The 24,145-nt window shown below is 42.3% G+C and overlaps 2 protein-coding genes across 4 annotated transcripts in view; one reads left to right on the forward strand and one right to left on the reverse strand.

The window, feature by feature from the left end:
- The first annotated feature begins 2,996 nt into the window (after positions 1 to 2,996).
- On the forward strand, positions 2,997 to 4,987 carry LOC130405056 (uncharacterized). Its single transcript, XM_056610015.1, has 2 exons — positions 2,997 to 3,486; positions 3,999 to 4,987. Exons 1-2 carry the CDS (start codon positions 3,188 to 3,190, stop codon positions 4,909 to 4,911), a joined length of 1,212 nt encoding a protein of 403 aa, XP_056465990.1. The 5' UTR covers positions 2,997 to 3,187; the 3' UTR covers positions 4,912 to 4,987.
- A 13,942-nt stretch (positions 4,988 to 18,929) lies between these two features.
- The window catches only part of LOC130404494 (GDNF family receptor alpha-1-like), an 84,575-nt gene continuing 79,359 nt past the window's right edge, over positions 18,930 to 24,145 (reverse strand). For all 3 annotated transcript variants that reach the window (XM_056609268.1, XM_056609267.1, XM_056609266.1), the window contains 2 exons: positions 22,708 to 22,755; positions 18,930 to 22,072 (listed from right to left, as the gene is read on the reverse strand). In XM_056609268.1, coding sequence (XP_056465243.1) covers positions 21,941 to 22,072; positions 22,708 to 22,755 — 180 coding nt within the window. In that variant the 3' untranslated portion in view covers positions 18,930 to 21,940. The remainder of the gene's footprint in view (positions 22,073 to 22,707; positions 22,756 to 24,145) is intronic.

Genomic DNA, 24,145 nt, shown 5'->3' on the forward strand with positions numbered 1-24,145 from the left:
AAGTGCACTAGGCAATTTTATTCTGAAAAAAACGGTTTTGAGTCTTTTCAAAGAGTGACAGTGCTTGTAGTATTACTCGTTATATTGTTTATGATGTCAGGGTTTCATTTACATTGAACTCACAAAAAAAACAACAACACAGTATGCAAATTGTAGGATTTGTGTGATGTCGAAAGATTGCGTTCATCATGCCTGTTTGCGTTCCCTATCATCTTGGTAATCAACAGCATGAGCAGCAACAGCACATTGCTGACGATATTCAACCATATGTAGAGGGCTCCATCGAAATCTGATCGCTTCTGATCAAGTGTCTGTATATTGGTGCCACATGACCAACTGAACAACCAATCAAACACAAACAACAACACCATTACACCCAATTAGTTATTTTTGAAATCTATGGGAACCAATGGCAGCTCAGCACATTGTTTGTATGGTTATAACTATTCATTAAATGTACATTTACTATTAAACATTTCCAATGCCTGTCTACTTGTTGTGTGTATCAGGATATGCCTGGTGTTGTGGGGATTGGTATTATTGTGAGTTCTCTTAATGTCAATAGGGTCAGATAACAAGCCAAGCCGACGTATATGTTTTGCCACCCAACACGCTTGATAAAGTTGCACATATGGGCTGGCTCAGCAGAATGCATGCTTCACTAGAAAATCATCAGCTATATATGAAGCACAGCAGAACAGTGCAGGAACGTTGGCTTTGCTATTTATTTCATGTGTTAATTTCGTGTGTTTTTCCTAAGGTTTTTCAGAAAAAATTTCTTGAGTGTGTGTGGATGATGGCTTGATTAACCTGCCTCACATGGTCAACTCTGATTGGACTCTGGGGCTGTTTGCCATCATCCACCACACACACACACACACACACACACACACACACACACACACACACACACACACACACACACACACACACACACACACACACACACACACACACACACACACACACACACACGCACGCACGCACGCACGCACGCGCACACACACACACACACCAACACACACACTCCCACACGTTCATTGTATTGTGAGCAGTAGCTGTTAGTGCAAATGGACATGTGATCAGATTAGAAATTGGCATGATCATGAATGCATTCATGCTGCACCACATTGTGTATTTTCCTAGGGTGTGGTGGCACACCTTTTAACCTCTTCAATTGAAACATAAGCCTGCGATTGGCTGTTTGAGATCGAGTCCAGGGTAACATTCATAAAGTTCACTGGACAAAGTCACAGGTACATGTCGTGACTCACCTGTGGCTACATAATCAAACAGTCTCAGCTGTCAGACTGTGGAGGTTAGTCAATCTGTCCAGCCCTTTGCCAGACCGGGCATGGCTGGAAGAGAGCCAGGCAGCTGGGAGAGCAATTTCCTGTCCCTCGCTGTGCAACCGCCAGGAACAAGAAAGCAAAAAAAGAGAGGAAAAAATAAGCTTTGTTGTTCAAATGTCGAGCTCGCCATAGGGGCCGGCTCTTTCAGATACTCCAGATCGCCACCCGTTCTCTGTCTGTCTGTCTGTCTGTCTGTCTGTCTGTCTGTCTGTCTGTCTGTCTGTCTGTCTGTCTGTCTGTCTGTCTGTCTGTCTGTCTGTCTGTCTGTGTGTTCATTTTGTCCATCCGTCTGCCTCTCTTTAGATCTGCAGATTTCGCTTGTTGGACACTCAGTGACTTCCATCAAACCGGACCACTCAGCGCTGGACATTAGTGCACCCCTGAATACATTAAGGGGAAAGCTCAAATCTATTAACTGCAAAGCAGATGAAAGGACTATAGGCTACTATCAAAGAACTTAATGCCGCTGCTTTCTCCGCCATTTATGTCCTGCAAGAGCTAAGTGCACTCTTTTTAAAATCTCTTTCTCAAGATGAAAGAATGCACTATAGGGCTTGGACATCAGAATGCATTATGGGATTTTTTGTTGGCAACACTCCCGCATTTTCGGATGCCGAGAGAGAGAGAGAGAGGGAGAGAGAGAGAGAGAGAGAGAGAGAGAGAGAGTTGGAGTTGCATAAAAACGTCAATAAATAGTCACCTAGGCTAATCAAAACTTAATTTTGCCATGTCTTGCATGAGAAATGCTGTGGCATTTAAAAAAAATAATGTCTCCCCATTATGACAAATGATTGTCCTGATGATTCACCAAACAATGACCTAACAGAGTTATTACAAATAATATTCCTATTCTCCTATATTTCTGATTTAAATTTCCCGTTTCAATGAGACGTCACAACTCACATGCCCTATAGGCATTCAATTGTAAGTGAATCCCTGTTTCAGCTCGAATTCAAACATTATGAGATTAAAAAAAAAAGAGATCTGTGAAGGAGGGGGGACTTGTTGTCCCCATGGCGACTACCAACCCCGACTTTGTGATGCTTTTTGTACCTCCCTTGTGTATGACATCCAAGAGTATACCAAAAAGCCCTTCCATTTAGGAAAAAAACGCTGCTGGCGTTCGGAGCAGAGTGAATCGTTCACAAACTGTCTGACAGAGACTGACAAAATATAGGGTTTTACTCGTGTTTCCTCAAAATCACAGTCGTATTGTAGCATAAGGGATAAAATTACAAGATTAACGTGTTCACGATAATATAAGACATTGGATCATGTTGAAAAAGAAAAACAGTTTTGAATAGACCCCCCCCCTCCTTTAGGTGCCATGTTCACTTCACGTTACCGTGTATCGAAGCTGTATAGGAGTACTTCCTTTTAAGTCGGAAGGTAGGCACACGTATATTTATATTTATATATACTAGAGGTTGAGCGAGCGCAACGCGCGTGCGGAAACTCTAGTAATACAACCCATAGCAATAACTTGGAAACCCCAGTCGAAATTTCTGAGCGCATTATATAACAACCTTTCGCTTATAATGTTACAACCTATACCATTTTGGTTAACCTATTACGTAATGAACAGTCCCTCCAGAAAAACGCGATTATGCGATCGCATAATTCAACGCATAATCAGCCTAAGGCCGCGTTCACACTAGACTTCTTTTTTAAGAAAAAAGCGCCGCCTTCAGCGCCTTTTGAGCGCCTTTTGAGGGCTTCAGTGCGAGCATTCTGTAACCTTAACAACGGTAATCATACATTCTAGCGTTACATCATTATCCGTTATTATCATTTTCCGTCGGTTACTTTTTGAAGTAGATAGGCTAAAAGACACAATGGCGAATCAGTTACAATTAATTGCTTTAGCTTTGGCGTTTGAGGAGGAGGAGGGGGAGGAACAGCCAAGGCGCCGTTTATGGGTGCACGACATCCTCCGCAATAGGGAGTCGCAGGGGGCATTCGGCCACCTAATTCAGGAGCTCCGCCTAGACGATGCTAGGTTCAAGAATTTTTTTCGCTTGGACAAGAGCCAATTTGAGGATCTCCTAAGGAGGATTGGACCAGAGATCTCAAAAAAGCAGACACATCTCAGGGAGACCATCAGCCCAGACGAGCGGCTTTGCATTTGTTTGAGGTGGGTAACATTAACTAACGTGAGAGAGAGAGAGAGAGAGAGAGAGAGAGAGAGAGAGAGAGAGAGAGAGAGAGAGAGAGAGAGAGGGAGAGTGTGTGTGTGCTGTCTGTTAGGATGAAAACTTAACCTAGCCTTAACCAAGCTAATTCCCGTGCATTTACATTTTCTTGGAAATGTTTATCAATGTACACTGTCCCTTTTCAAATAAACACATAAATAAATAAGATATAGTGACACCAGGAGAGGGTACAGTAGGTGTGTGTGTGTGTGTGTGTGTGTGTGTGTGTGTGTGTGTGTGTGTGTGTGTGTGTGTGTGTGTGTGTGTGTGTGTGTGTGTGTGTGTGTGTGTGTGTGTGTGTGTGTGTGTGTGTGTGTGTGTGTGTGTGTGTGTCTGTGTGTTAGAGAGAGAGACACCAGGTTAAGGAGGGGGTAAAGTACATCATTGGCTCTGAGTGAGTGTGTTTTGTAACACATTTTAACAACAATCTTTTTGTGTGTGTATTTTTTCCTAGGTATTTGGCAACAGGGAACTCTTACCGGTCCATTGCTTTCCACTTTAGGGTAGGAATAAGCACTGTGGCTGGAATAGTCAGGAGTGTGTGCGAGGCCATTTGGGACTGCCTGTCTGGGGAGTTCCTGGCCTTTCCTACAGAGGCTGAGTGGAGGAAGATTGCAGAGGATTTTGCAAGAATGTGGGCATTTCCCAATTGCGTAGGGGCAATGGATGGGAAGCATGTTGTCATTGAGGCACCTCCATTAAGCGGCTCCCTTTATTTTAATTACAAGAAGTCATTCTCCATTGTACTGTTGGCGGTAGTCGATGCACACTATCGTTTTAGGGTGGTCGACATTGGAGCCTATGGCAAAAATAGTGATGGAGGAACATTAGCTGCCTCTGCCTTTGGGTCTGCCCTGCGGCAGGTGACCCTCAACCTCCCTGGGGATGCCCCCCTACCTGGAGCAGAGAACTTGGGGCCCATTCCTCATGTTTTCCTGGCGGACGAGGCATTCCCCTTGCGGAGAAATCTCCTTCGCCCCTACCCTGGGCACACTCACGGGGAAAAGCGTGTTTTTAATTACCGCCTCTCTCACGCCAGGAGAATGGTGGAGTGTACCTTCGGCATCCTTGCGGCCCAATGGAGGATATACCGGAGGGTGCTTGGTGTGTCACCACAGGTAGCAGAGTCAGTTGTCAAGGCAACATGTATACTACACAACTTTCTGCGATGGGGGGGTGCTACAGAGGCACTGACTGGTCCAGCAGAACCATCTGCTGGAATGAGAAGTATTGGCAGGGTTGGCAGCAACAACGCCAGCAACGAGGCCATTACTGTGAGGACCAACTTCACAACTTATTTTTCATCTGAAGCTGGTCAAGTCCCCTGGCAGAACCGCCCCCTGCACATCCCACATGCCCTTCAGTAAACTTTTAAAAACTAAATCAGTTGAGGTGTGGTCTTGTGAGTTGTCATTTATAGAACAAATTAAGCAATGTGTCAAGGCAATGTCAACAATGTGATTAATGACTGCAGGTAAAGTAAATATAATTATAGGTTTATTTTCATCAATAATCATAACAATAACAAATACAATAATGATGTAAATATATACAAATATTTTACTCTAGTTATATGCTACATATATTACTCTAGTTTTATATTACTCTATTTTATACTATACAATATATATACACTACTACTACTACTATATAAACTATATTTATACTATTTTATATTACTCTATTGTATACTATACAATATATATATACTACTACTACTACTACTATATAAACTATATTTATACTATTTTATATAACACTATTTTTATACTATACAAGCCTTATATGACATTGAATTTGGAGAATAGTATACACTATTCTCCAAATTCAATGTCATACAAGGCTTGTTGAATCCGAAGCTTTGCCAGGGCTTGTTTTCGCGGGTCTAACCGGTCAATTGCGGGTGCCAGACTGAGGAGGTAATGTTGTGTCTCTGTGTATTTAGTTTGGTCAATTCTTTGAAGAATTTGGGCCTGGTATGCGGTCATATCTTGTGGTGCCTTCCTCTTCCCCCTGCCAATAGACGTGGTCCTCGGTGAAGGGTCCCGGTAAGGTGCGCAAGTTGGTGAGGGAGGCGGGTTATCGGGGGTCACTTCAACTTCAGGGTTTGCTTCAGGGGTTGCTTCAGGGGTCTCTTCGTAAAGCATCAGGCTATCCTCTAGGTCAAGGCTTTCCTCAGCTTGATCCTGTAGTAAAAATGTATATAAAACCCAACACAGCACTTATTAGAACATTATTAGAAGTATTAGCATGTTCCAGGTTTATACATGAATTAACCCCATACACACTGCTTTTCTGTATACACATTCCTAATAATCACCTACTTAATTACCTGTCCTGCCTCTGAACAAATATTATTTAGGATAACTGTTGCCGTCTGCGGATGGTAGTTAGAGGTGGTCTCCCTGTCCTGATTATAAGGCTCTAGGAACTCCAGTATATGGAGGTACTTCCATTTCCTCGTGACTCCCCCCTTGGCTCCACTCCTGGACTTCTCCTGCTCCTCTCTCTTCTCCTTCTTGTACTTGTCCCTCAAGTATTTCCACTTTCTGCTGCATGCATTTGCTATGATAAAAATGAACCTGGCATAAGTCTACACTCGTTATACCTATTGTGGCTATCTATCGTTATTCTAACACAACGGGAAATAACGGAACACACGGTTTTCAAAAAAGTTCAGTTGAAATTCCAAACAAGTTACCAGTCGTAACCAGTCGTAATCTAGACACACACCGTTACTAAAATATGTAAGATTGATTGATTAAATATTTTTCGATCTATAAAGGTTTATAATGGGTTGTCACTTTTAATAACTGGGGCGGATTACGATATCAATTAATAGGTTGGGTTACGATATCGATGAATACAAAGTAACGTCAGTTGAATCAGAGTCAGTTGAATGAGAGTTCACGTGTACTTACCAGAAAAACCCAAAGTCCTGCCGATCTGTTCCCAGATTGACTCCTTGTGGTGGATGTTTGAGTACCTCTTATGACTCAAATCATACAATTCAGTATAATGAGCCACAGCAATTACGAGTGTCTCTACTGGTACCTTCTCCATCTTGGTCTTTTTTAGAGGGCACCGGTAACTAAGATAGAATGTTACTAGGGAAGGTACGCGTGTACCTACTCTCCTCGTCCTGATTGGTCAGCTGTCAAAACGGCGCTTGACGTCACCCGGCGCCTTTCTGAAAAGTTGAGAAAATTGAACTCAAAAAGTCGTCGGAGGTTGCGCTTATTTAGAAGTTTATAAAAGGCGGCGCCTTTCTGAAAAGGCGTCCGCCGTTTTGCTTTTTCCCATTGAGTTGCATGTGAAAAAGACGCAGAAGGCGGCGCTTTTTTCTAAAAAAAGAAGTCTAGTGTGAACGCGGCCTAAGACTGCATATTCATGCGGGGGCCGCATTTTTTCAAATATGCTGCACTTTCATCGCATAAATTGCCAATTTCCGCGAAAAAAGCAGCCATTTCCCCCTGTTGCCATGGAAACGTTATGGAGTGACGTAATTACGCGACATAAACGTCATCGCAAACCCCGCGACGAAGGCAAGATGAAGCGGTCTCATTTGCCAACAAAGATAAGTGCAAAAGACTTGTTGTTTCATTGTTACTCGACAGTGGGGGCAAATTATTTTTGCACTCCGTGCAACTGCGTGTTGGACCACAGGCGGAAGTCGACGCTGGAAAACCACTTTGCCGCAGCCAAACATGCAAGGATGGTTAAAGAGATGGACGTTGAGGGAGAGGGGATGGAGGATGAGGATGAGGAATGATTGACTAGTGTTAGAGGCTACGCAGTTAGTTTTCATTTTCACAGTGGACTGTTGTAGTTTCATTCAATGAGTTGATGCAACTTTACAGTTGTAAGATTGCACTTTTTTGTTACTCTTTTGTAAAGCTTCCTCTGTAAAACAGGAAAATTATTTTTTTTATATTTTATTTATTCATTTTTACAGAAGTTGTAGCAGATACTTTTTGTAAAACTACAGAAGTTGCACTCAATGTTTTGTAAGTTTGAGCCATGTTGTAAGGTCTCAAATAAAACAAGATGAGAACTTAAATATTCCCATTCACAATTAGGGCATTTAGCAGACGCTTTTATCCAAAGCGGCTTACATCGTTTAATACACACATTGACACACCGGCGGCAGAGTCAACCATGCAAGGCGACAGCCAGCTCGTCAGGTCAAATTGTAAATTGTAAATTGTAAATATTCCCAGCACTTTCTGTGATGTAGTATGCTTGTTTATCATAGAAAGTAATAAGAAATGACTCTTTACATTAAGGTAGTAGCCTAGTGAGAACAGGGTGTTGGGGAATCACTTTTCCCCTCTTTTTCAAACCGCAATTTTTCCAAGTTCCTGCATATTTTCGCAAGTTCCCGCATTTTTTGCAAGTTCCCGCAATTTAATTTCATTCATTTTTGCCGCATTTGTATATCAGGAGATTTCGACCCTGAGGGTGATTCACACTTGATGCTTTATATGCGGAAATCAATGTTGTTTAGACATCAGTAGAATCAACGGGGTTTAGGGGGTATGGCTTGCAAGGGGCAGGATATAACGTAGGGTCTAAGTTTGCAAGAGGCGGGATAAGTGTGGCCGCTGTCTCTGTAGTTTGTTTTGATTTGACCATAGACAAAATGGAGATAGAACGGGCAGAACTCATCTTAAATGTTGCTAAAATGATGAATGATATATTCCGTTGCTTCCACAAAATCCGAAGCATCGATCGATGAAAGATTAGAGTGTCAGGTAGAGACAAATAAAATAAATGACGAAGTAGAAAGGCGTTGCGAATGACTGCGTTACCGGAGAAAGAGAGCATATTTTTTTGCTTAATTTCACATGTAACTAACGCTTGGACAAATTGATTTGCAATTACAATTAGGGCATTTAGCAGATGCTTTTATCCAAAGTGACTTACATCGGTTAATACACACATTGACACACCAACGGCAGAGTCAACCGTGCAAGGCGACAGCCAGCTCGTCAGGAGCAGTTAGGGTAAAGTGTCTTGCTCAGGGACACTTCAACACTCAGCTAGGAGGAGCTGGGGATCGAACTAGCAACCTTTGAACTGAGAAAACAGGGAGTGGGAAGACGGGACCCTATAATGTTCCGCTGACTGTTAGTCTGTAATAACAATAAAAAAAAAAAAATCTGTACACGTGCAGCAGTGAACTTATTTATTGTGTGTAAGTGTACTTTAAGGGTTTCAATACGATCAATATTTTAGCGTTGACCACAAATGACTCAGTAGTGAAAAAAAAAAGCAGTGCAAACATTAATTTCTTTTTTACCATTAGGCGAACAAAAGGCAACAGGCTGATTATCATTGAGGGGGGCACTCAATGACATGCAGAAGCGTCATAAACACTCCCACTGAAGTGGCGTGAGAAATACCGACTTTCTACTCCTCATTCACATATAAGGTAATTTACATTTCCTATACTACCTCAGGGATAGTATTATTCAGGATATGTTGTTCACACATACGGCCCATCAGGAGAATAGCAGGAGAATATCAGGATTTACACATGTGTCTGAAAGCAGTTAGTATGTGAGCATTTGATAACATTATAAATTGAGTCAATTTATGGGTAACAGCGGAAATGGTTCAGTGAAAGTGTAGTATACTACGCATGCAAATCAATCATTTAATAGCTTTTACAGTTATTCATGGCTGAAAAGTGCATTGACATTTAAAATGCTTTGCAACTACTATTAGTTAGTTGAAAATAATGATCATCATTGAGATTAAACATCTCTTCAAGTGTCCTGGCCAAGACAGGCCGCAGTAGCCTACAGTAACACAAAGCATACACACAAAACATAAGAAAAATAAATCAACTAAAACAGTCCGCACGGGGGGGGGGAGGGGGGGGGATCAATAACGCAAGACATTTCGGGAGACTCAAGGAGGTGTGTAATATTAGGTTTGAGCAACAAAGTGTGAAGACATTTCGGGAGGCTCAAGCCTAAGGAGGAGGGTAATATTACATTTTAAGCAACAGTGTAGTCTTGTGGTTGACCCTATAGACATAATTCACCATACTGTGTTATTGACATATTTACGTTCTGCGTTATAGTGACGCTGTCTCTTTGATATCACATGACTTTTGTGTTGATATGCCGGTCGGCGCAATGTTTTAAAATATATTTATATGACAAAATGAACGACCTGCCGTTGCTTGGCGACGTGAGAAATTGTCTCTTCACTTCTTTTATCGTAATTCTACAGTCTACAAACAAAACGTCTTACCCCCTTTGCATCCGTCTGTTGACGGATCTCATTGACTTTGCATGGGGCGATCCCGAAATGCATTGTGGGTCTGTCCGTTCCGTCGGCTCCGTCTCCTGCGTTCAGAAGTTGAGAAGTTTTTAACTTTTCAGGCTGCAACAGATCCGTCAGCCAATCAAATCGTGGCTCCGTCGGCAAATACCACTCCCCCATCCGTCAGCAGTGTTGGTCAAGTTACTTGGAAAAAGTAATTAGTTACTGATTACTGATCACTTATCCAAGAAATTAATCCAGTTACTTTACTGATTACTTATTTTCAAAAGTAATTAGTTACTTTACTAATTACTTTACTAAGTTACTTTTCAAAAACACACGAGCTATACAAAACCTGAATAGGCTTTTTTTTTTAAATAAAAGTTTTTATTATTCTCAATCTTTTTAACTATGCACATTGCAAACAAAAGAATAAATTAAATGCAAGTCTCATTTAAAGAAAATCGTTTTGGTGTGTATACACACCTTCATTCGAATAGATGTAAATAAAATACAGCCATAAAATAATTAAAACCAAAGTCTCTATTAACATTTACATCTTTTAACAGTTGCAGTGCAGAGAGGAGAAATGTGTTTACCAAAACAGAAAATGCTGTTGCATGCCACATTTAGGCTGTTCTAATGTCAAATAAGAGTATGTGTTTGAACTGTGTGTGTGTGGAAGGATGTGTTTCATATATAAATACATAGATATTATATATAGTTATAGGCCTATGCTACACGTGAACCTCCTAAGATGGCGCAATTTCATTGGTTCGCTATCTCGGGATATTGGGCAATATCCCATGATTGACATCTCAAATTCTATATTGTTTTCATCGCAAAATGTCAGCTGATAACAACAAATAAACCTTCGGTCTCGTCGGCTATTCCCCACTATTCACTTCGGCTTTGGCGAATAACTGTTGACTAATAGCCTAGATAGATAAATAGCCTAGTCAAGTCTTTATTAATACCAAGCTACACGTCGGGAATTAATTTAGGACGGTGATTCGGCTCACACAGTATAGCCTACAAGACCACACATATCAAGGGAGACGGGTCATCTTGCATCGCAATTGCAAGCGGGAAGAACCCGGCGAAGCGATTTGATTGGCTGACGGATGCCTCTGCAAAGACTACTCCCCCATCAGTCAGCCACGCCTTCCCACGTCCGTTGACTGACGGTGCAGTGGGCATGTAGCGGACGCTACATGCCCACTACCTCCGTAGTCTTTGCAGAGGCATCCGTCAGCCAATCAAATCGCTTCGCCGGGTTCTTCCCGCTTCTTCCTGCTTGTTGCGATGCAAGATGACCCGCTTTCCCGCTTTCCAGCATCGTCAGAGCCCGAGTCGCGTCACAGTGCTTAAATTTGCATACGCGATCTGATTGGATGACGGATCCGTCGCTGCCGAAAAAGTTGAACATTTTTAAACTTTTTGACGGAGCCGAAGGCTTCAGCGGAACGGACGGATCCACAATGCATTGCGCGTCCGTCCCCATTCAAAGTCAATGGGGATCAGTCAACGGACGGAAGTAGTGGGCACGAGGCGTTAGGAGAGTTTGCTGACGGCGACGCCGTTAAAACAGAGGGAAAGGGGGAGGGGTGATCATCAATGTATCAAGAGATTGCGGGATGCGGGATCAATCTTGCCGTTGTCTTTTCATAGTTCACGTAGAGTGTGTTTTCGTGCGTGCGTGTGTGTGTGTGTGTGTGTGTGTGTGTGTGTGTGTGTGTGTGTGTGTGTGTGTGTAAACTGCAGGCTGCTTGGCACATGCGCACTGACCACCTTGAGTAACTTGTTCGACAGGCCTGCTATTATATAGTTAAGATATGTACACATACATACAGTATACGTACAAATATATTTATATATATAGAGATTTATACATACTATATTACAAGCATCAAATACGGTGATGACCATGGTTTTTGTTTAGTAATGAATTAAAATCTATAAATCTTTCATTGAAACAAACATCTAATTCAATATCTCACTACATAGCCCTCCGTCGTTCATAGTTCCCAGTTTACCTCTTCACTCCGCTATAGCCCCGGTTACAAGCCTTTCTCTCTCTCTCTCTCTCTCTCTCTCTCTCTCTCTCTCTCTCTCTCTCTCTCTCTCTCTCTCTCTCTCTCTCTTTCTCTCTCTCTCTCTCCCTCTCTCCTTCAATGTAACCTCCATCCTCTTGTTGAGGACTCAGGGCCAGGCAAGCTGTGCTGCAATGACGGATGTCTTGTCCAGGCCCCAATTTTAATGGCATTATGGAGCAATTGCGGCGGGTAATTTGGAAGGATGAGTGACCGGACCGGTCAAGGGCCTTCATAGAATTACAAAGCATGCGGCTGTCCTCTGCCACCCCACACACAACTACCAATTCTCTCACTCTCTCTCTCTCTCTCTCTCTCTCTCTCTCTCTCTCTCTCTCTCTCTCTCTCTCTCTCTCTCTCTCTCTCTCTCTCTCTCTCTCCCCCTCTCTCTCTCTCTCTCTCTCTCTCTCTCTCTCTCTCTCTCTCTCTCTCTCTCTCTCTCTCTCTCTCTCTCTCTCTCTCTCACTCTCTCTCTCTCTCTCTCACTCTCTCTCTCTCACACACACACACATCAGATCACACACACTGTCTCTGTCACACAGACAAACAAACAAATGCCCATACATACCCACACACACACACACACAAACACACAAACACACACTCTCCGAGGTCATGTGAAGAATTCCTGCGCCGTCAACCCTGCCTAGTCCGTTTGCCCGTCACCCATCATGCACTGATCTCCTTCCTCTTCCTCGTCACAGTGTCCCACCCAGCGTCAGGACGAGAGCGGGTGAAAGAAGAGAGTGTGTGGGTCCCACACACACCAGGGCCCCACACACACCAGGGCCCCACACACACCAGGGCCCCACACACTAGGGTCACACAAACCATGGCCCAACACACACCGAGTCCCCACACACACTAGGGCCCCACACACCTGGGCCCCACACACACTAGGGTCCCACACACTAGGGCCCCACACACACCGGGTCCCAACCCACACCAGGGCCCCACACACTAGGGTCACACACACCAGGGTCCAACACACACCGAGTCCCCACACACACTAGGGCCCAACACACACACCAGGGCCCTGCACACCTGGGCCCGACACACAATTTATATTTTTGGTTACTTGTTATGTAATTCTACTCATATATATTATATGAGTAAGAGTCAGAGGTTGGGAGCCACTATATATATATATATATTTATAAAAGAAGTACCTATTTCTCTTTTTCCATCAAATGACACGTTTTTATTGATAAATGTTTGAAAAAAACAGTCAAATTGTAATTTCACGCTTGATCCAACAGAGTCTCTTTGAATTTGTTAGATATTTAACCGTTAACATGTCTTCAGCACTGTACACCACCATCATAACTACACTAGATGATTGCGATAATCCCAAATAATGATGACAGATATGTTAGTGTTTCAAACCATCTGTCTGACTGACCAGAATTGGCCACACAGGAATACAGGGCAGTGTCTTCAACCTGTGGTACTGAAGGGTATGCACAGTTTTATTCTTGAAACAGACTTATTTACAATAATAGAGAAAATTATATGTAGATAACTGAATGGCATTTGCTGCTTTTTTTATTGTTCCATTAATGGTTTGTGTTCATTTTTGGTTGCTATGTTAACACACTGTGAGAATATGCAGTATTGTTGACTTCTTCTTCCCACTATTTCCTACTGGCCAGGGCCTTCTGCACTAACGATGCTGGGGCTCTGGACCTCTCTGCTCAGCGACTGCAAGTGCATTAATCTATTGTTTGATCCGTGGCGGTCTGTGAAAGGTCTTGATGACAACAAAGTGGTTCACCTAAAGTCAGAGGTTGGGAACCACTGCTTAAAGGGGTAGTTCGGAATTTTGGACATAGGGCCTGATTCCGAAGTGAGCATTGGTATTCTATATCACTGGAGACAGTTTTCAACACATTTCATTCAGTCCTTCTAGTTGCAGAGTTCGCTCGTGCTAGGCTAGCGCAAGTCAACGGGCAATGCTAGCCTGCTATTAAAAACAGTCTTACCCACTCCACAGTACACCCGAGGTAAATCAATTATAACGCCAGACTATAGATTTAAATGTCTGTGTTGATAGAATAATGTTAGAAATAAAGCTAACCTTGCATCGCATGAATCATCGAGGGACTACTTTCTCAGCAGAAGCGGAATTCTACTATGCGCTGGTTAGGTTTGTAACCGAATCACGACAGAAGAACGTAAACAGAGAAGCGTGGGACAGAAGCGCAATTGAACGACTAGGCAACATGATGGTTCAGTGTGCTTTTAGAAATTGTAGAAATAAACGGTACAGATGGCCACCACAAAGTTTCCACCAATTTCCAGTGTGAGATCCAGAAAGGACTCAACTGTGGCTTGTTGCTGCTGGCTTTGACATCAAAACACCGGCTCGTACATGTACGGTTCGTTGGATACAACAAATTCCTCACAATCGTCTTCAAAAGCAGATGCATCGCTAACTCCTCCAAACGTGGCCATATCTTGTTAATTTAATACGCTTGTAGAATTCCTTCGTTCACTGTACTCTGCGTTTGTAGCAATGACAGCGGCAGGTAACCTAGGTATCAGTCCGCCGCTGCCGTAGCCTACGTACAGGAATATAAATACTGCTGCTGAGACCCCGCAATTCCCTCAAAATGCAATGCAATGCAAGGTTGGTTTTATCTCTAACATTATTCTATAAACAGACATTTAGATTTATAGTCTGTCGTTATAATTGATTTACCTCGGGTGTACTGTGGAGTGGGTAAGACTGTTTTTAATAGCAGGCTAGCATTGCCCGTTGACTTGCGCTAGCCTAGCACGAGCGAACTCTGCAACTAGAAGGACTGAATGAAATGTGTTGAAAACTGTCTCCAGTGATATAGAATACCAATGCTCACTTCGGAATCAGGCCCTATGTCCAAAATTCCGAACTACCCCTTTAAGGGCCCTTATGAAGCCCAGCGCTTGCCAGCCCGTGGTCCACAAGAAGTGTAGGAACCTCCAATCAGAGCAATCACCCGCTTCAAAAGAGTTGTTCTAGAATCTCTCGAGTGGAGAATGAATGCAACTCCTGGCCATAAGCGTCACATGGGCCTGCTGCTGTATGTCTTCCACAGGTCATGAAACCTTTATTTGTACACTGAAAACCACCACAATGTCATCATTAATGAATAGACTCTAGCATTTCCATCAAGATTTGTTACCACGTTATTTGTTATCACTTTTTATTTCATTTTCAAAGGGGACAACACTTTTCCTGGGATTTGGGGAGTTGCTTTTGGGTCTCTGGTGCTCCCACACGCATGCAAACTTTGAAAAAAGTCTGTTCATGATATTTTGAGTACGATATCCTGAAAGTACCCCGCCTACATTTACCGAACGAGCGAGTCAGTTTCGGCGCCCCCTCCTACGTAGGAAGGGTGCGCAGTTGAATATTACCTCCCACTTCCCCACTCCCCTCCAATCAGAGCATAGCTCTGATTGGAGCTGCTGGAGGAGGGGACATGGAGGAGAAAGGGATTGTACCCCCGGAGCTGAGCTGCCAGACTGCCGCCAAGCTACCCCCGCCGGACTGCCGCCGAAACTTCGGCGGAAGTTCAGCTCCTGAGTACATCCACGGGTGCAGCCGGAAAGCTTCGGCGGCAGTTCAGCTCCCGGAGTACACCGCCGGAGCTGCCGGACTGCCACCGAAGCTTTTGCGGCGGCCGGATGGCTTCAACGGCGGCCGGGGCGGCAGTCTGGCAGAACTTCCGGCGAAGTTTCGGCGGCCGTCCGGCGGGGGTAGCTCGGCGGCTGTCCGGCAGCTCAGCTCCCGGAGTACAATCCCTTTCTCCTCCATGTCGCGGTTCATGGACTTCGGAGAGTCAAGGCCAAAGTTCCTTTCCCCCAATTCTTCTCAACCATGGCCGACATATCCCCCACTACGAGTCTTTACTTGTTGTGGAAGTACCAGAGATGTCAGACGCAGTCTTTATGATTAGTAATATCATCCGAGACGCACATAGCTTTTGGCCGTGTTATTAGATGTAGGAATATTATATAAATACCCATAAATAATGTTATTATTATTATATTATGTTATATTATATTATATTATATTATATTATATTATATTATATTATATTATATTATATTATATAGATATAGAGCTCCAGGATTCCACAAACGGCAACAATCCCTTCTCCTCCATGCTGTGGTTCAGTCTGACAGCTCATTGGTCAATGGGCAGCAGCTCATTTGCATTAAAGCTACGGACACCAGAAACATTAGCGCATTCTGAAGAAACAGAGGGGAATAACGGTAGGTAAGATTTATTTACCTAAAAGCTATTTCCAGCAAACGGCTTCAAAAACATGTTTTCTGGAACTCAAATACTATGTTTACTTGTTGGGAAAAGACCATAATATGTGTCCTTTAATTGTGCAAAGTACCACTGTCACCAGTAAGATGCTCTGGTTGGAATGCTTAAAGGTTTCTCTTAAAGAGGTATTTAACCCAAAAGGGGGACATATGTTTTATACATGATGCTCAAGATAGTTATCTGTGGCATGTTTTTTTTTTACTTTTACAAAATAGGCAGAGATTTAGGAAAATCTTTTTTAAACGCCAACTCTCAATCAACCACTTTGGGGAGGTTCGACAGTCCTCTGATCTCAAGTCAGGTTAACTAGTGGCGTCAAAGTATTTTTTTTTGGCGGCAAAGACACCAACGGCAAGAGGCTGCACTACCGCAGCACTGTCTGTGGATGTGAGCTCTGTCTGGGCAAGAGTGCATTGTTGTGACTCAGAGACCGTTTAGTATGATTAAGTAGCACAAAGTTACCATGAGTCTTTGGATGCCCCCCCCCACCCTACTTCTCCTTCCTAGAACCGGCTGCACACCGCACATTTTTTTAAATCACACATTGTTGGAATTAAAGCTGTTACAGGGCGTTCACTTACACTTTAAAATACAAATCGGATAGCAGAAATATTTTTGAGGATTGGCTACCTGCAACTCAGCTGATGTCTCACCCCTTGAAAGTCCAGGACTTGCGTCTTACACTATTGTCTGAGGCCTTTCGCCACCTCAAAGTGGAGTAACAAGGTTTTAATATGAGACACAGCTTGATATAAAAAATCCAATTCAATAAGTTTATGAGAACTAATTTGACATTCTTAGTGATGTGTTTTGATGCCACAGGGGGTTTCATTGCAAGGCAGTGAGCCACATTTATGAGTCATTAATAGTCTGCTTGAGTCTTCACTGTTAATTTTTTCCATTAATCCTTTGTTTTGATTCTTTATGTGTGACTATAAGAGATAACGACAGTGCACAATTTGGGGTGTTGCATGTCACACATTTCTACACCCAAAGAGAAACGAGCCAATGTATGATGCTGCTTCAAAACTTAACAGCTTTAGTTGTCCTTAGAGGTTCGTTCAATGAACAGAGTCCCCTACCCCCCTCCCCCACCATGTAACCACCTCGCTGCTTATATCAACCTTTAATCTAAACTCCCTGGATCTCAGCATGAGGGGCTGTTTTAAGTAAAAGATTTGAGATAAGATTATGCGCACAATCTTTTTGCCTCCACCTAAACTATATTACAGATCCCTTTTTAATCTATCATGTAGCCTGAAGATATTCATATATTTTTGCAGTATTCTCCGTATGCAGTGCCAAAACAGCCACAAGTCACAGCACACATATTAGCTTTTTCAGCACAAAATGTTTAATTACACTTGCATTTCAACCTCTACTGGAAAGAAATAGAGGAAATATCATTTTTTTATTTTGTTTTGAAAAACTTTAGCCTACCTCAGGCTGCCTTCCGTTCTGCGTGTTATTATAACATGACATTATGGTGCATCTCTAACCTGGGGGCTGTGAATACTCCTACCCCAGTGGACCTTGGGCAGTCATTCATGTGTTTTCTGTAAAGGGTATGTCATATGTCAGTCCACGGGGAGCGAACCTCCTCCCATATAGACATCTCACCAGACACCTTGGCCATGGGGGGCGTTGACAATTGTTTCAAATCAACCGGTCCTATTTGTACAGAAATATTCAAGAAACATAATTTGCTCATAAAGATCGAAAAAGGAAATTTTTGCTCTTTATTAATTAAGATCTTAATTTAATAATCAGTTGTTAAAATTATCTAAGTTTAGAGTCTTCACAGGAAGAAAGAACATCTCCGGCAAATAGGAGTGTGTTATTTTCACTCTGAACAAAAATAAGAAAAACACATTCATATCTATTTATAACCAATGTCTGAAAGTCTTATGTAGACATTGACTAATCAACATTTGCTTAATGCAGAAAGATTCATGATTAATAATTTCTATTAGCACTTGAGGGGTCTTTTCATGTCTCTGCCATCTTCCCTGACAATCTCTGATACAGCACAGTAGTGTATTATAACATGTCTCCTATAGCAGAATGTGGTCCAAATCACTAGATAAAAGATAATGTAGGTGTCTGTTGTCTCTGTGGATGGAGTAGTATCAGGGTCAATGTTGTGGTCTATATTAGGACTACGTTGTTCCCCTGCAGTGGGGAAGGTAGCTCAGCTACGGCAGTAGCCTGGGGCCTAGTTTGATTCCTTTACTGCTTCTGATGTTTATTCCCAGTAGTACCAGACATCACAACATGCTAAAAAGACTCTTCCCTTATCCCTTTCTGTCTCCTCTCTCTCTATCTCTCTCTCTCTCTCTCTCTCTCTCTCTCTCTCTCTCTCTCTCTCTCTCTCTCTCTCTCTCTCTCTCTCTCTCTCTCTCTCTCTCTCTCTCTCACTCACTCACTCACTCACTCACTCACTCACTCACTCACTCACTCACTCACTCATTCACTCACTCACTCACTCACTCACTCACTCACTCACTCTTTCTCTCTCTCTCTCTCCCTTTCTCTCTCTCTCCCTCTCTCTCCCTGTCTTGTAACTTTGCATACATTTTTTTAACCAAACTTATGCATACTTGCTCTCATTCTTCAATATTTCCTGAATTTCTTAAGTTCCTTCTGCCTGTCATTTCTTGTAACATGCCTTAATTATTGGATGAGGGGAAAAAGTGACAACAACATCTGGTCTGAGATGATTTAACAGTTTTAATTGTAACTTTGTACAATAGATTTTACATTTTCACAAGCTAAGAAGGAAATGGTGCTGGAAAGCCGTTTCTCCAAAAAAACAAAACATGTCTTGAATCCTTGACAGAAGGGAGAAGAATGCAACTATTACCATCTTCTATTGGCTTCCCTTCTTTACAAACTGCAAGTTATGGCCCGTTATTACCAAATGCCAGCACAGCGCAAAGAAGAACTGTTAGCATTAACCCCGGTACTGTAGTGGTGTGGTTAGAGACACAGAGGTTCCAATACAAACCCACTCGCAAGAGACAAAGGTCTCAAAGGGTATTCTGCTTTCAAACTTTCAAGGATCTTTAAAGTCCAAATCCAATCGACTAACAACCACATCAACATGTTTGCTTGCACGAAAAATAAATGCTGGTAACAGCCACTAACTATCCAATAGTATTACAGCCTTCCAACCCTTTGAGCATTTGGTAGAACAAAAGAATACCATTGGTTTGATTAGTTCTTGTTGCAGTAGGCCTTATCGGAGAGTTGTAATAGCAGGGGTGTACACAGGTGTATCTCATGACCTTGATTAAGAGCACCGGCATACCTCGGCCCATAATTAACTTAATGAGTAACACCTGTTTGTGTCCCTAATATCACACCTCTTTATTGAAGTCCTATGCCAATACATGTCATTTCGGTGGGAGCCAAAACTTTAATTAAGAACACATTCCAGTCCATGTTGTATTAAATAAGAAACATCATAGACAAAACAAAAGTTCAAAATAGAAAAATAAGATGTCTGTCCCCCAAAAATGTATGAATATAGTAAACCATGATCAAGAGTGGGGCTATGATACAAAGTCAATACTTAGGAAACAAGTAGCATTTTAATTGCAGTAATATAGGACAGTTACAATGATATCCTCTTTCTCAGATGCAATAGTATTTTATAATCATGTACATATCAGGAGAAATATACATATAGCTTGTTATAAAAAAAACAACTAACAAGATTCTGTCTTATTTAACGTTGTATCGCCAACGCCATGGGTTCGTCATCAAGTCAAAATATTTCACAATGCTCTGAAATAAACGATCATCTTGACATTTGTTTGTCCGGTTCTTCACTTTCAGCCAGAGAACGCACAGCACATATATCATGTTAAATGCCTCATAATGAACACTTAGGTTCTAGTATACAGTAAGTACATTTCAAGAAGCCACAGGAACCCGAAGGGACCCAAGCAGCCATACATGTCATAAATGCTTGTGTATAGCTGAAGTCATTTCCCTTAACATGCCACATGTCAATATGTGGTTATTATTACTAGAAAATAGTCAAGAAAGGCATGGGGTTGGGGGATACTTGCTAAAGCTTAGTGTAAATGACACGATTGCTGAACATCAAACAATGATCAAGTGAGGTGAAATATTTCTGTTGAGCACTGAGGGGATGAATGAATGAATGCATTGCCTCGACACGTTCACTGTGTCATTGCCGTGGCAAAACATCACAGCATCATCACACAGATGCCAGCAGGTGTGTAGGTTTATGAGAGCACAATATCATTAAAAAAAATACAGTAACTGAATATACAGTACAGCGCTAAAGACTTAAGCTATGCTCCGTTACTGTCGCGGGCCGTGCGGCATGGAGTGCAACGCTCGCTTCAGATAAGAACACCAGCTCCTTAAATCACTCTCACAAGAAACCACTCAGCATGGACGCAAACAACCGTATCTTCAAACTCTCCTCAGGGGGGGGGAGAGAGTGAGAGCGAAAGAGAGCGAGAGAGAGAGAGAGAGAGAGAGAGAGAGAGAGAGAGAGAGAGAGAGAGAGAGAGAGAGAGAGAGAGAGAGAGAGAGAGAGAGCGAAAGAGAGGACGAGAGAGAGAGAGAGAGAGATACACAAACACACAACAGTACGTTTTGACAGTGCCACGTAAGTACAATCTTTATAAAGGATTAAATCTGATGGATTAACAACTGCAGTGTTTTCTTTTTTTTGGGGAGGGGGGTTTAAATCTTTGAATAAATTACGTTGGTAATGAAAGGTGTAGAAACCGAGTGTTAAGCCTGGATGTGTGATTGTGTGAGTGCATGTCTGCGTGCGGGTGAAAGTGATCCAGAGAGAAAGGAGACAGATAAAGAAGGAGAGAATAAGATCAAAAGCCCAGCATTCAAATGTGCGTGTGTTTATCGCTGTGCTATTTAATCCACACTGAACGAGAGCGATGGCGGAACCACGCTTCTCCATCCGACCAATCATAAATGCCTCCGAATACTTTTCCAGGTGATTATTCTTGTGATTTCTATGCAACCCAGAAGTTTAATATCTAACTCGACTTGCTTTGATGGATTGATTATACGGTGAAAACCACTGGCACCGTGATCAAAACACGCACAAACACACATACACTCACACATAAACATTAACACCGACACACACACGCACACACACTCACGTGCACACAGATATGTCTGATGAGTGTGGGCGGGACCTGAAAGACCAACCTTTCAACCCTGGCTGTGATGTTTGTCTTTAGACCCCTCCTGAAAATGGACAAGGTTTTGTTGAGAGATTTGGAAGATGGGATCGAAATCTCGCTGTTGCAAAATTTCACAACACATGTGTTCTCCATATGGGAGAACCCCCAGACGTAGCAGAATGCATTCTGACAGTAGCATAATCCCCCAGTGGGCCACAGAAAAGCTTGTTTTTTGTAAATCCCTTTTGATCAAATTAAAAGGGAACAAATATCAAATTGTCAAACACCTGATCAATTGGTTAAGCGCACAGTTGCAATACTAAAACAACAAAAAACAATGGAGCTATCGGGGAGAAATTAAATGAGTGAAAGAGCGACAGAATCCAGAGGTAAATAAAAACAGAACAGCTTTTACTGGAAACAGAGGATATAATTCTGCCTTGTTTTCTCTCTTTTATACAAATATGTTATCAGTCAGTCCATTTGTGTTTGTTGCTTAGGAACGGTGAGGCTACAAGATGGCTCGTGTGCAGTGAGACAGCCAGAGCAGCGGGGGCAGCAGACCCAGGCTGGGTGGAGACCACCTACGCACAGCTGAGTTTCCAATGGCATTGGACGTTTCTCGACCATCCACCAGTGGGTCCTGAGAAACAGGACAGAAGTACAAAAAAGAGAAGATGCAGTAGTTTATGAAGATGGTATATATACATATATATATATGTATATCGGCCTATATATATATATATATATATATATATATATATATATATATAGACTACATACACATGTGTGTAAAGTTGTATTCACACTTTTCTGAGTGGTTTATACAACTGCCAGTGGCTGGGTCATCTCATATCCCGGTTTCCATTAAATGTCACACCGGTGTAAAACAGGCCCTTGTTATTATACAATGGCATTTACCGTGAACTTTAAAAGCCACCAGAAAAGCAACGGACGCACTTGAGCCTTGAAGGGACGACAAAGACCAGACTTGTAAAAAGACAAAGACGCCGTCGGTTAGCGCTGGCCGCCGCGGATCACCGGGGTCGGCGCGATAAGGTACCTTTCTTTGCTAACAAACGATGCTGCTTTATACAAGCACCAAGTATTCCTGCTCATTCCGAATTTAGGAAAATGGCTTGAGTTATGAAAACATTTCATTCAATGTTAAAGGTGTGTTGCTCAAAGGCAATATTGTTTGTGAGTTCAAACAGTGTTAAGATAGTGGTGAGAGTGGTGGTGACATTATAAAGGGTTTTGTATTGGTTCTGTACTCACCACACAGAGGACACCATCAGCACTGGAGTTAGACTTCAATTTCTGAGCCTAGGAAAGCAAAGACAATTTTAAAGAATAAAAAATTAATTTACATATTACAACATATATGTAGATATCTATAGATTGTACTATTGTACAACTGTACTCGATAAATTCGCGATGCCTTTTTACAAAGATTTTTTTTTTGACCGTCAACATTCGAAATGGTCTACATTTTGTGTGCCAGCAAATTTGGATTTTCAAAAGAACCACCTAAATTCACAAAAGAGCCGTCACATTTTAACCATGTCATTAAAACTGAAAGCAGGGCTTGCACTCGAAAATGGAAACGGTATAATTGCTTCAGAAAAAGAAATACCTGAATGAAGGTGTTTTAATAATAATGAACATTTTGGACTGGCAGATCGAACATCAATACCCGCTGTGTAAAGCAGCGGTAAATGCTACTCCCGTGCTGTTTGTTTGAGATTAAACACACTGCAAATGAACACCTTGTCCTTTGTTCAGATACACAAAGGACAACAAAAACACATTTCTAATGGAGCATTTGGGTCCTCTGTCTTACAGAACACAACTGAATTGATCAGCGGGAAGATATTTGAAAGGTATTTATGATACCTTATTATTATTTTCTGAACATGTCATTTGACATATTCTACCGGCACATAGTCACAAAAAGTTCTACTGGCACATGAAATCAATGAAAGTCAAAAAAACAAACAGCTTTAACAGCAATTGATATTCATAATGATATGCAAGACCAGACTTGCATATCTTTTCTACACTGTCTTTTACAAGCGGCTGTGCCACAAACGCTCCTCATGCCTGTTTGCCTGCCATTATGTTTTGTGCATGCTTTACTGTCTCTTCCCAACCAACATATAGCCGGTCTCATTCTGCAGCCAAACATTCAGGGTGGACCAACTACAGTATTCATACCTCCCACATACTGCATCAGGAAGCACCTAAGTACCTTCTCTCCAGGAGAAGAGAGTCAATGTGAACTTCACACAAGCCGCGTTTACATTGACACATCTGTTCCGCATAGATTTCTATGCGGAACAGAAAATGATCATATATACGCCTCATTCGGAATACAATTATCTGTTCGGCATACATTCTATGCCGAATAGAAGAGGTGGTGTAATCCATTTTAATCGCCATGTATACACTTATTCCGAATAGATTGGGGTTTAACTTAGAGCAGCCGCAGTAGTTCGCAATTGGTCCACTGAGCTCTGTCGGTACTTTTAAGCACACCGAACTTGACCGCTGTCAAGGAAAGTGGATTTATTGCCTGATTCACGTCTTTGTTATCACTCCGTAAAAGTAGTCCGGCAAGCGTGTCCGGTTGCTAAGCGCCGGGACATGGGTGTTTATTGATGACGTGTTTGCGTATCGTAGTGTCCGCGCGCGTCCGAGATAACTGTAACTGAGT

The sequence above is a fragment of the Gadus chalcogrammus genome, chromosome 15, assembly GCF_026213295.1.
Source record: "Gadus chalcogrammus isolate NIFS_2021 chromosome 15, NIFS_Gcha_1.0, whole genome shotgun sequence".
Taxonomy (NCBI): Eukaryota; Metazoa; Chordata; class Actinopteri; order Gadiformes; family Gadidae; genus Gadus; species Gadus chalcogrammus.